Source organism: Chaetodon trifascialis, chromosome 8 (genome assembly GCF_039877785.1).
Source record: "Chaetodon trifascialis isolate fChaTrf1 chromosome 8, fChaTrf1.hap1, whole genome shotgun sequence".
Classification (NCBI taxonomy): domain Eukaryota; kingdom Metazoa; phylum Chordata; class Actinopteri; order Chaetodontiformes; family Chaetodontidae; genus Chaetodon; species Chaetodon trifascialis.
In genome coordinates, this window is record NC_092063.1 from 23,406,772 (window position 1) to 23,421,305 (window position 14,534).

Consider the following 14,534-nt stretch of genomic DNA (forward strand, 5'->3'; position numbering starts at 1 on the left):
GCGAACAGGTTCCACATATGGTCATCTGCAAGCATCTATTTGCAAACAAAATATTCAGGTGGAAAAAAACCCTTTCATTTCAAAACTTAATTAGATTAGATTAGATTAGATTAGATTAGATTAGATTAGATTAGATTAGATTAGATTAGGGCTGCACGGTGGTGCAGCAGGTAGTGCGTGTGCCTCACAGCAAGAAGGTTGCCGGTTCGATCCCCGGGTCAGGCGGGGCCTTTCTGTGTGAAGTTTGCATGTTCTTCCCGTGCATGCGTGGGTTCTCTCCGGGTACTCCGGCTTCCTCCCACAGACCAAAAACATGCTCATTAGGTTAATTGATGACTCTAAATTGTCCGTAGGTGTGAGTGTGAGTGTGAATGTTTGTCTGTCCTTGCATGTGGCCCTGCAATTGGCTGGCGACCGGTTCAGGGTGTACCCCGCCTCTCGCCCATTGTAGCTGGGATAGGCTCCAGCCCCCCGCAACCCCGAAAGGGATAGGCGGTATAGATAATGGATGGATGGATGGATGGATAGATTAGATTCAACTTTATTGTCATCATCAGAGTGCAACACAGAGACAACGAAATGCAGTTTGCAGTTTAGCATCTAACCAGAAGGGCAAATAGTCAATATGTGACTCCCCCCCCCAAAAAAAATAAATAAATAAATAAATAAATGTAAGTAGTGCAAGTGGCAGGATGTATAAACAGTGTAAACAGTAAGAGGTAGGTGCAGGTAGTGCAAGTGATTACTATTAAACCATAAAAACAAGTGCAATACAGTATGTAAACAGGTGACAATCAATCTATGGGAGGGTGGTTGGGGTTTTAGGGGGGCCATGAGGTGGTAGAGGGGGTGTCAGTGTTAATGGGAGAGTGGTGGGGGTTGGAGGGGGGGCTGCTGGTGGCCAGAGTTCAGCAGGATAACAGCTCTGGGGAAGAAGTTGTTCCTGTGCCTGCTGGTGCGGGAATGGAGGCTCCTGAACCCGCTACCAAATGGCACGTTTTGACCTGCTGGTGGTACTACAGGTAAAGTCAGGGGATCAAGAAAATGATTCAGGTTTATCCTCTCTCCACCATAATTATATGTTCCATATTTCTGGCAATCTGTTGAATAGTTGTTGAGATTTTTATCTCACAGTGGTGTATTGCACTACTGACAACTGTACATTTTCATCTCCAAATCCAACACTGCTATTAGGAGTATTTTCTTTCATCCATTTTTATGTACATTTTCTATTTGCACATCAAAAAACTGGAGAGGAAATGCAGAAAAAAGTAATATTGCAATAAAGTTTTTATGCTTGGCTGAGGTGGAAAAGTCGGTGTATGGTAAAAATAAAAAGTGACAAAATGTAATGGAAAAAGACTTGCTGAATAAATCAGGATGTATGGGAAGCACATGACTTAAAAGAAATAAATAAACAGCAGCAGACTAAAACATCAGATCTGTGGGAAGTGATGAGAAGACTGATGTGCAACAAATTAATAAATAAAACAAACAGAAATGCCATACAGTACGTCCAGTGTCTTTCCTTCATTGTTTTTCACTGGTTGAGGTTTGACTGGCACTCAATTAATTAGTGCATCTTGCTGCACCCTCTTCTTCTGCAAGGGTATAATCACACCACATATTGCTTTTCGTGATGGATAATTGCATAGCAGTAGTGGATGGAAATAAGCATTCATTCACAATTTGCAGATTTAATTGAAATTCAGTTGAAATTACCGATATATTTGCATATAAACCTTATACAATAGTCTCATACACCCAGAGACATTAAAGGGACATGGCAATTGACATTTTATACATCATCACATCACCCAACCCTAGATAGCTCTATACCTTGAAATCTCTTCACAGCATAGTCATTTGGGCAAAGAAAATCTCCACTTTTGTCATGATTAAATCCAGCAGAGCTCACTCTTTGGCAATGTATTCCTATGTGTCTGTCTGTATTAAAGAGTGTTGCAACAGCAACAGCATTGCTACCTCTCACTGAGCAGAACATGTGTTATAGTTTTGTGTCTGACAATGTATTTTTTGCCAAAAGCTTGATGCACTGTGTTGGTTTTTGTCTATATGACATCAGCCACAGAGCAGAAGGCATCCAGCAACTGGCCCCAATTACACACCCTGCCCTGTGACACATTGCGTCTGACCACTGTCTCGCGGCAAAATCCAGATAGGTATGATTTCATGACAAGGGTTGGTTTTGCCCTCATACACCCAGCAACACAACCATCCATGTGGGCAGCTTGTTTAGTCCAATATCCACATCATCAATCTCGATCGGGGCTCCTGGCAGCATTTGGGACTATTAATAGATAGCCTCGTTTTTTCTGATTACACTTACAAATGAATAATTTGCCTTGTTTTTGGCTTGCTTGACAGCTGCAAGTGTTGATGATGTGGTAAAGTTAAAAGATATATATACAAATGTAAGTATTAAAATATATTTATACATATATATTAAAGACAATGTTTCTAGATAATTTGAGTTTAAAAATACCTCTGGCTTGTGGTCATACTGTATGGGTGTCCATATAATGTATCCCGCCAAGCTCTCCACTTATTTTTTCAAAGGGGCGCTTTTTTGATCATTGTTATACCTTTACCACCTCAACTAATAGCCCCCCTCAGTTGCCATAGCAACACACAGGTAAGTGGAAAGGAGCGCTTAGTTCGCCACGCAGCATGAAGCCCATTTCTAAAACTGTTGACCTATAAAAACATACACCCACAAACATGTGGAGGCTACCAGAACCATATATGTTTCAGACTGTGTGTGTGTGTGTGTGTGTGTGTGTGTGTGTGTGTGTGTGTGTGTTTGATGACAGCAAATACTGAGAAAAGTCAATAACACAAGTTTTTTATACACTGGATCTGTACTGTCTTTGTGCAGTGTTTTCTGTGTGTGTTTGTGTGTGTGCAGTCTCTCACAGCTTGAGCCACACAAGCAGAGATTCCTCTAAATGACAGCACATGTATCGAGGACAATGCATTTAAGTAAACACAAATTGGTTTCAGTTTTGCTTTTTCTTCCCTTCCCTGCAACCATTTTCCTGTTTCAATCGCATCAACTCCCTTATCCCAACTCCATCATCCTCTCTTCTCTTTGATCTTTTGCATCTCTTCAATGTCCTTCAACATATTTTGTTCCTCTCCTTTTGTCGTTTCCTCATCTCCATCGCTCCTCTTTCCCTTGTCTACTGAGTTGTCTGTCACCCTTCACATAACTCCCTTTTGCTTTCTACCTCTCCTTTACCTCCCTTTTTCCTTCATCCTCTTTTGTTTCTCCCCCTGGGCTTTGCTGTGTCTGATCTATCAGAAGCTCCAGACAGCTGTCTATTCCCTGCAGGCAGCCATCAGAGACGCTGACCATATGGGAGGAATAGTGATTGCGCTCTGTTGGTCTCTTATTGTTTGTTTCCCTTTTCATTTTTAGCCTTTTCCTGAAACACTTCTTGTATAACCCTTTCTTTTGGTTCCCTTCGATTTGCTTCTCACTAAACCTTTCAGGCGGTCAAGAGCCGAGCAGCTCAGCTTGTGTGGAGAGGGGAGGGATGTGGAGGTGTTTCTGTGACAAATGGACACAAGGAGTATCAGAGGGTCATTAGGGAATAACGTGACAGTTACGTGTCTCTGCTGTTGGGGCTTTTTCTTTTTTTAATTTGAAAACATTTGTCTTGAAAGGGAATTGAGGCCACCAGGTATTTTTGTCTCAGATATTTTAGGATTTTTGTGTGCATGGGATGAAAAGGTGAAAAGCATTTTTTTGGGATTATGGGAAATAAAATGTCAGCTTCAGTATTATATTTGTCATTGTACATTTCAGCACACTAACATTGGTGGAGAATATGCCACAGTGCATTCAGAGCTCTCTCTTTCTTTTTGTTGGAGTGTGCGTATAATTTTAAATAATATTTCATATTATTGAAGGACAACATGATGCTGCATAATGTTAGAGGGCTCTCTCCACTGTGACACCACTCAGGTCCCCTGAGCTTTACAGAGCCTAATGGCATATTTCAGCTCATTGTTTTGGTTTTACAGCCCACAACTTTACTGTTTTGATTCACTCCCACTGCTGTCATCAGCATTTGTTTCCAGCCACAGCAGGCAGCTGTTTTCAGTGTAAAAGGGCTGATAAACCCTGCTGTATGCAGCCTGCCCAGCACCAAATGGCACCTACTTAGTGACTAACTGGTGAACATTGTAAAGCATTTAGCAACTAATCAGCCATATTTTCACACAGGACCTGGTGTGCATTGTTTGCTTTTTCATGGAGTCTGATGAGATCTTTGCTCAAAAAAAAAAAAAAATTCCACTGCAGGAAACAGAACAAATAATGTTGCTTCATGAAGTTGACATTTAGCTTAATGTCTCTTTAGTCACCCATGTGGTAACCACATCACATCATGCCACTCTCCTTCATGTGTCTTTACGCTGTAAATCTGATCATTATTTCTCCAACAAACACCAGCGATGAGAGCAGCACACTTCTTCAGTGAAAGAGCTGATTTCAAAATTCCTTATCTGCTGATTTTAAAGAATACATTCAAGAATGAAAATGAGCAAATGTGATTTCAAAAGTTTGCACTTTACTTTCCATATTTTCCGATTTTTACTGGCACATTCACTTGTTTAAATAAAAACTTTTAATTAAATTAACATTTTGTGAGTTTAAATGTCTTGTTCCTCTGTCCTACCTCTATTAAATGGACAGGTCAGGCTGTTATCTGTACAGTGTCGGAGATCCTCCTTGTCAGCATCTTTAAGCTCCATTGTGTCTCATTAATCCTAGCGTAAGTCATTATGGCAATCCTTCAGACAGGGGTCTTATTGTATGTAACCTTTCACTTATGTCACTTTTTTTCATTTCTCTCCTCAAGGTGAATTCCTCGAATGGATACAGTGAGAAGATGATTAATCACATGCAATTTATGGCAGGTTTGTGAGTAATTGTCCCTGTCTTTAAAGTCAATTTAATTAAAAAAGGGGGCCATAAATCTATATATCTCTTCTCTATCTCTCTCTCTCTCTCTCTCTCTCTCTCTCTCTCTCTCTCTCTCTCTCTCTCTCTCTCTCTCTGTGTGTGTGTGTGTGTGTGTGTGTGTGTGTGTGTGTGTGTGTGTGTGTGTGTGTGTGTGTGTGTGTGTGTGTGACAGTTTTAAAATGAGACATACTGAATGCTTAAAAACAAAGACTGTTAACTGAGTTGTGCATAAATTATGGCTTGAATGTGTCCCTAAATAATTTGTCAGCATTTTGATGTCAGGTTTGATGGCTATTTTTGTATTTGCTGTGTGTGTCTACAGGCAATGGCATCACACTCACTTTCAATCCCTGTGATGCCAGAATGTAAAATACTTTATTGCTCTCCCTCTCTCTCTCTCCACTGCCTTTCTGATTTTCTCTCCGCCCCTCGCTCGCCCATTACTGTGGCATTTGGGCTGACAGCAAACCACATAACTGGCTGATTGTTTTGTCTGTCTGAGGATGATAAACTTTGTGAAACCTGTCAGTAGTCCTACTGGCAGGAAACAGTGGCAGGGTCCATAAACTGGCCCCTAGTCTACTGGGCTCAACCCCATGTCTCGCTGAAGTCAGTGGCAGTAATTCATATACTGTACAACCAGACAAAAACTATCCAAACCCAGATGGACTTGCTATTGACAGATTGGAGTTTAAAATAGCACTAGTACAAGTATTGATTCATGAGCAGAGCTGTTGAGTGGTTGAGCTAAAACTCCAGGAGCAATGCCAAAGAAGCTTTTGGGAGTAAAAATTATTTGCCTGACAAAACGTGGACGCATCCCAAAACTCTGATGAAAATATGTGAACATCTACAAGGTGAACTGAACAAATAATCCCGAAAGATGTACCCTAATGACTGTGACGGAGGTTGACACTTGTGGTCTGAATGACTTTTGAACAGATTGTCATAAAATTTGGTTCACACATTCCTTGTCCTCTAGGATTTTAGTGATTCCTTGACTTTTGATTTAACATCACCAGGTTTTGTTTTGTTTTGTTTTTTTAATTTATTTATCGAGTCGTTTGGTTTATGACTAAATACCTGCAAAACTAATGCCATTTCCATCAATCACAGCTGTACTTTTTAGCAAATGTTAGCATGCTAACATGCTAAACTAAGACAGTGAACAAGGTAGACATGCTTAACATTAGCATTGTCACTGACACGTTAGCATACTGATTACAGTACAGTATACAGTATTTAGCTCAAAGCACCACTGCATAAGTCAGCAAGTCTTGTCAAATGACTTCTTTTTATTCAGTTGTAACAATGACATTTAAGATTCAGAGCTTTCCTGTAGGTATAAGGGTGTGCTGGCAAATTAGTAAAGCTGAAAAAAATAGTTGATTAAACAGTAAGTCAGCTGACAGGAAATTAATTGGTGAGTATGTGATATTAATTGTTTTCAGTTACTTTACAAGCAAAAATGCAAACAAAATCCCTTCTTTTCTCTGTTTTATATAATTGTAAATTGAATATCTTCAGGTAAGTTGGACAAGACATTTGAATCAACACCTTTGATTCTGAAAAGTTTCTTCTGGGACATTTTATTAACAAAACTAACAAGAAAATAATTATCAGCTTAATAGGTGACATCAGCCCAAGGACAGAGCACAGGGAAAGTGGAAAAGGTCTGTCTTTGATACTTTGTGAGTTATTTCTATTTCAGGGTAGCTCACTTGCTTAGTTACCTTGAATGAAAAATCATCTACCTCCTCATGTTCGCTCATGTCCCTGTTCCATTAGTCTTTGACTCTATTTATGAATTCACTCAGCCAATTAGATTGTTTTCACCTCCGTGGTTAGAGAATTTAATCTTCAATCTCTTACAAATCAGCTCATGCACAACTAAATATACAGCATGAGGAAATCAATAACAGTTTGCCGTTGAGGTCATAAAGTCATGAAACACACAGTGAATACAATAACTGATCATTTACATTTTCACTTCAACAATCATTTTTGATAATGTTCGTCCTTCTGAGAGAAGGGGGGAGCCCTTGCTAACAGAGCTACAAATTAAACAACCATTCAAATAGTGGTTCATTTTACTCATGCAGGCAAATGAGCTGCTGTGCAGCAGTTATTCAGATGAGCTTGTACAGCTTCTGATAAATAGGCTGCTCTACTCTTACTGTGAAGAGTTGCTTCCCTGCACCCTGTAGCTTGTGATGAGCTCCACAGTGTAATGGCACACATGTGAGGATGCCTTGTCTTCGCAATAAGATGGGTTCAAATATGGCTGAGGACATCTCTGACCTCACATCTCTCTCTGTCTCCTTGCATTCCTAACACTCCTCAGAATATTGTGTTACCTAACACTGCAGCGATGCAATATAAATGTGGTATTGTGTTCAAAATAAATGCATCATCTTCCTCCTTAACCATGTGAAAAAAAACATTGATTCCTACCATCCACATAAAACCAAGTACGATATATGAGCACATGCGCTATCCATCTGTCAATATTCACACTTATACTTTACTCACAGCAAAATAGTTCCAGGCTTCAGTTACTTTTGTGCAATGTATAAAAAACTCAATATGACTTCAACAACAACAGCTCAGTGTGCAATGATCGAACAGGTTGATCTGGTCTCTCACACTCAAGCAATATAATAGTTGAGGCTATACACGTTGGATTAGCGAGATGACTCATACAGTGTTGTTTTCCACTGCAGCCATCAATGAATATGGAACGAGAGATGGTGAGGGACTTCTTTCATTCTCACGCTCAGTTATGTTTAAATTATTTATGTGTGCCATTTCTATCATGCACACCTGAACAAAAAGAGAGCAGCAATTTCTCATTGATACAAAAGACAGGATGTTAGGATGTCAGGGGACTTACGAGAGAGTCTTCTCCAGCCGTCCTCCTGTGGAGCCGATGATTTCTCCAAGGGTACAGAAAGTCTGGCCCAGAAAGTCCTTTGGGGGAGAAAGGTAGAAGAGAGAGAATTAATTGTGCGGCATACAAGAGATAGTCCAGGTTTCACACCAAACTCTGAGCAACAGAAACGTAACAAATATGACCAGCAGATAACTTAGAGGATAGAATTCATTAAGTCATTAAAGTCATTAAACAATACGTACATGCTCATATGTACACTGAAAGAGTTCAGGGTTGGTGTACTCTTTCCTCTTGTTCATATGCCCCTGAAGAGGTCCCTGCCTAGTGCTTTTCAAATGTATGTGATGAGGAATGAGGTCCACAGTCCTGCTATTACAGAATACATTCCAATGTTTATCTGAAGCTAATACAACCCTTCAGTAGTCTGTATTAGACAAAAAATACCCGTCTTTATAGTACCAACCTCTTTCTGGTTCCCTGGACACTGTTTCCATGCTGAGTCATGACAGAGGGACACTAAGACAAAGTTGGCATTTTCTCTAAAACGTCATACTGTATTAGCTTGGGCTAAACTTTATGTGTTTTTGCACAGAATGAGGACTATGAATTTTGTCCCCCATCACTTATATTGAAATCACATTCAGGAGGGATTTATTCATGGACAGTATGAACAGGAGGAACAACTGCAGCAAGTGAAACCTCTATTCAGTATTCATAGGGACACCTTAATAGTTTTAAGACAAGCTTAAAAATATGTGAACTTATGCTTTAAAAATGCTCTGCTTGATGCAGCCATCATGTCATGGACTCTGGTGGAGCTTCTTAGCCCCACCCTCCTGCTCACACCCCTCTGCTCATCCTCCACTCAGCCCTGCCAGCTTTTCCCGCCAGTGCTCTGCCCACACCCTACTGCCCTCCCCCTGCATTGGCTGTCAGCCAATCTGGGACCAGCCTGCTCTGCCACCACACACCTGTGTCTCATCTGCTCATTTGCTCCTCAGTATTTATACCAGTCAGTGTCCCTTTGTTCTCTGCCAGATCGTTGTTAGTGCCTATGCCTGCCTCGTATCCCGCCTGTCTTTCTGTTCAGCCTTTTTGGATTTTTGACCTGTGCCTGTTACCTCATTTGTGTTTTTGCCTGCCGACTGTACCTCTGCCTGATCAATCTGCTTTCCGGTTTGACCCTAGCTACGAACGGTGTTCTGCTCTGCTTAAAGGACCCAGTAAACTTGCTGTCTTTGCTATATATCTGTCTCTGCCTGGTGTTTCTGCGTGTGGATTCTCTCTGGTTTGTGACACATGGTGTGATTTTTGATTTGACACTCCTTAAGACACCACTGTGCACTCAGTGGGAACGGATTCCATTTATTTGAGGAGCTCTTAAACGTTTTTAACTTAGAGGTTTATGAGTTAGCATAGCAGAAGCAGCCCATTAAAATGTATGAACAATAAACTAATTACTCCACACATTTCTGGACCTTATGTGCTCTAATAAAGGGTCAACACAAAGGATAATAGGCTCAGTAGGAATTCTGAAAGACTATAAAATCAATAGCATTAGTACTAGAGATATTAAAGTTATTAAATTTCAATTAAAGTTTAATCTCATCTTATTGAGGTGTCATTTTAAATTAAGCATTAAATTTAGAGTTTCATAACACCTTTTATATAAGCATGCATTAGCCCAACTAAGTCAAGGCGAGGAAGTCTTTGTGGGGTGAATATTCAGCTGCCTGTTGACCAATTAATTAGGACCGCACTGTCGATAGGGCAAATATCCTCATGGTGAAGAAGAAAGCGTTTTCCCCTTCAATCAGCATGTTCATTGAACAGCAGTTTTTGAAGTTTTCAATCAGCCCGTGAACTACAGGGAAAAACATATGGTAACATAAATGGCAGAGAGATGACAGGACACAATGAAAGTGCTACGTGTTGATGGTTGTTATGTGTGGGTGAGAACAGGTGTAGGCGTGAGTCCCACAAACCGAATATGTGTAGCTCCTGTAAATGTCCTGACATGCACAGTCTGCTGTCGTACACTGTCTCAAACAAAAAACAGCTGCTTTCACTTTGAAGTCGGGTTCTGAAGGCAGCTTTACCTGAGCGGGTGATAAGATGCAGACAGACAAACTGAGGAACAACACTATGGGAGGAAGGCTTTCTGGATGGAAGCTGTTGGTGTTTGTCCTTGATGACATGAAATAATGGGACAGAAATACAATAAAATGAAAGTGAATGAAATGCAAGAAATCACATATCTTCCTTGGGGACACTGAAATATATTGGAACAACAACTGAAATGAATGAAGGATGTTAGAGTATCAGGACTCATGTGGATAACACCATCTGCACATACATCACTCACCTTCTACTCTCCCACATGGATTGAATTGTTAAGAAGAAGGAAAAAAAGATTCTGTCAGATTTAAATACTAGAGTAGACTAAATAATAGACTTAATACATGCTGAATCATCATCAACTGCTCCATTCATTCACTGTAAATTATCTTTAGCCGTATGAGTAACAATGAATACAGTGTGATGTATTTGAGGGCAGATGAGGGCAAAGGGAAGTTGTCAGAGCTTAGTCAAAATAGTTCAACACACTGTACTTACGTGTTTGGAAATGTTACAGCTTCTGGAGTCTACATTGTACCTGCCAGAAACAAATGGAGGTTAAGACTGGAAGATCTAATGCTGCAAAATTCAGTGCAAAAAGTCCAGTGGTATCAGTCTTGATAAATGGAGGTGTTCACTTTCAAAAGCATCAATTTCCCACTTCATTTTTTTAGTTGCTATTTATCGTCAGTGTTGAGCAGTAACACATTACTGAGTAACAAGTACTGCCAGGGATTGTGGTTTGAAATTCTACAGTTATACTGCAGTTAATCTCAGTAATGCTCTATTACTTCAGAGCATTGGTGCATTCAGTGAACAGACCGGTCCAGAACATATTAGCTTGTCTCAGGGGTGAGATGTGGGCACGTAACTAACCTTTGCAAAAGAAAGCGGGATCCTCTTTCTGAAAACTCAAGATTTAACACGTTCGTGTGTTAAATCTAGGAACTTTCTAGAATTCACTGTGAGTTCAGGACTTCTGGAGTGCTCTGTGGCCAGTTTGGAGTTTGGAGAGGTAAAGTTGGCTTGAACAACAGAAAGTCATGTGATGAGTGGCCAACTTTTGCTGTGAAATGATTAGTAAAATCATTCAAGGCATATTTCAGCATTTAGGGAAATATGTTTATTTGTTGCACAATTGTTTGAGTAAAATTATATATGAATTAAATCAAGTGGATAAAACATGGTAATTACTAGCTTTAGAGATGCTATTTGACATATTTGGCATGAAGCACACTAGCCAGTTCCTCCTGTTTCCACCCTATATGCTATGCTAAGATAATTGAGTCCCAGCTCCAGCTTCATAATTGTCACGCAGACATGAGAGTTGTATCCATCCTCTCATCTTTCTTAGCAAGACAGCTTGTAATTTTTTTTTTAAACTTCTTAAATGAGTAATAAGTAATCCAATAAATAATTCTTCAAGTATCTTGCCCAGCACTGTTAATAATTAGCATGCTCTTTTCAATCTTTGATTTATTTTTTAGAAACTACCAGATCCAAGAATAAAGGAATATCTGAAAGCGCTGCTATCTTGATGTTATCTTGAAGTTCTAAAGCCTACAATCTCTCACTGCTGCAGTATCTGGGTTGTTTCACAAAAAGCCTATTATTTGAGGACTGAACATGAAAAAGACCTTACAAAGCAGGACGTGCTCTTTGGTTGGAAATATGCACAACACCAACATAACAGCATCATTACAAACAATGTTCCTGTTCTATTTTCATGTTCACACCGTACACAAACGGCTGCTCTACAGATCCCACCAAGCAGTAAAAGCACATGTCTCTGCCTTGATTAAAGCTACACAACCATGTAGGTGATCTTTCCCTGCTATTGATTAAGGATAACAGGTAGGTGAACTGAACAGAATAACCAAGTGGGTAAACAGACGCTAATTTAATCAGTGGGGCTATCAAGTGACCTTGGTAAGAGTCCTTTAAAAAAGAAAGAAAAAAAAAAAAAAATCTCCTTCTGTGACAACCCAGCATCTAATTATAGCCGTGATTGGCCTGTTCATTCATCCTAATCAGGGAAAATTATCTTTTCACCAAACTAAAGACCTGGCAGAGGGAGAAATTATTCTAATGTAATCACAGGCATTGCTGCCTCAGCTTGGTTAGACTGAATCCACATTGATGTATTTACATAGCAGAGTGTATCCAAGTTCAGAATTACATTTATTCAGGTTTATTCAGAAAAAGAAAATGAAACACTGGCAGATTACTTACACATCAAACCTCAGATTCTGTTTCTCTTCAAAGAAGAAGTCCAGGACAAACTTCCTGACGAAATCTGGATTCCGAGTGTTATCAATTACCTCTGTCCTGCCAAACTGCAAAAATAGAAAGAACGTGATAATCGGTGGTAATAGCAGCATTGATTTGTTAGTCAATATATGTTATTTACTTAATTATCAAGAAAACATTCACTGAAGAAGAGAGTGAATACAAGTAATGATATTCAACAGCAACCCATATTACCATTGTAACATTTCACACAGGATTGGAATCCATAAATACAAATCTGCTTTGAAAAAATATGGCCACATTCTATCACACTGAGCTTCATTGTGCCGTGTGCTAAATCTCATGTCCCTAGAGAAATCAGACTGCTACATTGGAGCCAGCTCACTAACCAGCGAGCCCACAGAGTCCTGGTCCCAGCCTCCCTCCTGGGCCAGGCCGTTTCTCCATCTCTGTGACAATCACACCAGTAATCCCCCTGGTGGACTGCCAGCCTTGCCTCCGTGACCTGGCCCGACAGCATCGTGTAATGAGCTATTGATCTTGGCACTGCCTCACTGCAGCCTCAATACTTCTACTCATGTCTTTAGCGTCCAGTGCACATAATCCTTGCTATCAACAGCATCCCCAGCCTATCTATTACCAAAGCCTCACAGGGGAGTGCACTGAACCTCAGAACCTACCTGCTGTATTGATCCAAAGGCTAAATCTCATGATATTTCCTTGTAGTGTTTCTATTTATAGGGATGGAGGCCTTTGGTTTATAATCTCACTCAGACTTTATTTGGTTAATAGGTGCTGGGGTGTTGTGGGTGACGATTAAGGAACTGCCTTAGCACTGGGAGAGTAATATGAGTGTAAGCGAAGCAGTTGGCAAGACAATTACTGGTTTCAGCATATGTTATCTGTGTAGACAGATGGGTCTATTACAAATACTGTGTATTTTTTTCAACTGTCTCAGGTCTACCTCTTTGATTTACTTTTCTTCAGGAAACTTCTGAGAAGAAACATTCTTTGCAATGTTAAATTAAAACAACAGTGGTGTACAAAAGAAGGATTTGTGATAAAGTTGTTTCCAATGTGTGTATGTGCGTAGCTGTGTTTTTGGGCAACAGTACACTCTACATCCGCTGAAAACTAAATACTCAAAAACATCCTTAGACTACTAAAGATAAAGTTCCTGTGAAATATACATAAATATTTACATTTTTTGCCACATAATTTTCCGCTAATCGTCACCTATACGCTTTCTGGCCAAATAATGACGAAAATGTTGTTTTGTAGGTCTAAGGCTTATGGGCAATTGTATTCATTAAAGGCAACTAAAAATATGAAATAATAATGTTCAAAGTGGTTGAAAACGAAGATCCTCACACAGAAAAAGAAACTGAATGAAAATTAAAACAGGGATAGAAAAATAATGTAAAATAAGATGGAGAATAAAACCCAGCTGAAGTTCAAATAAGATAAGAAAATGAGGACAAAAATAGAAGCATCAAAGGTCTCCACACTTTTTTTAGTTGCCAGCCTCTGAAATGTTTTGGCTCTTGGAAAACTACACTTAAGGACCCCTGCCAGACCGTGTGGTATGAATAGGCCACAATACACTTTCTACATTTACATTGACGATTGATCAATAAACTGTTAGTGACATTGAATATACAGCGTAGCTGGAGATCGTTCACAGTGACCCTGCCCCCTGATGAATGTGGTGTCAATGTGACTGATTTCCCTTTGTTTGATATCTTTGTCATGGCGATGTTAACTTAACAGCAGAGAATTTGCTATCAGCTCCTGAATGGCAGATACAGAATGTGTCTCCTTTTCTTTAGAACACAATGAAGTAAATATGACTGTAAGAAAATGTGTGAGTCAGAAACAAATATGGGCTAATTATCTAAGCCTTGTCTGCCTCGGTTTCATGCTGACCAGTCACAAGAGATTTGACATCAATTCATTGATTCAATATTATTTTGTGATCAACAATCATTCCACACCTCTGACCTTAAATCAGATGCCGACCTTTGAGTAATGAGTTTGAGAACCCCTGGTTTATAATGTAACAACAGTTAACCAAACTTGGCATGGATTTAGCATGGATTTACTTCACCTCCTCAAGCTAATGCAGTAATCATGTCATTCATTGCGGATTTAAACTCTGATGTGACCAGACCTGTCTTCTGGTTTTACAGCATGTAATCACACAGACAGGGTTGTAGTCCTACATGGGCAACCATGATGAGGATTTGTGGGAGTCTGTAAGTGGAGGATTATATCGATGGG

General features: G+C 39.9%; 1 protein-coding gene across 1 annotated transcript in view; it reads right to left on the bottom strand.

Annotated features, from left to right (window-relative positions):
• The window catches only part of LOC139334601 (copine-9-like), a 75,112-nt gene that overhangs the window by 38,651 nt on the left and 21,927 nt on the right, over positions 1 to 14,534 (bottom strand). The window contains exons 4-7 of the mRNA XM_070967585.1: positions 12,237 to 12,340; positions 10,503 to 10,542; positions 10,252 to 10,254; positions 7,887 to 7,963 (exon numbers count right to left, since the gene is read on the bottom strand). Of these exons, the coding sequence (XP_070823686.1) occupies positions 7,887 to 7,963; positions 10,252 to 10,254; positions 10,503 to 10,542; positions 12,237 to 12,340 (224 nt within the window). The remainder of the gene's footprint in view (positions 1 to 7,886; positions 7,964 to 10,251; positions 10,255 to 10,502; positions 10,543 to 12,236; positions 12,341 to 14,534) is intronic.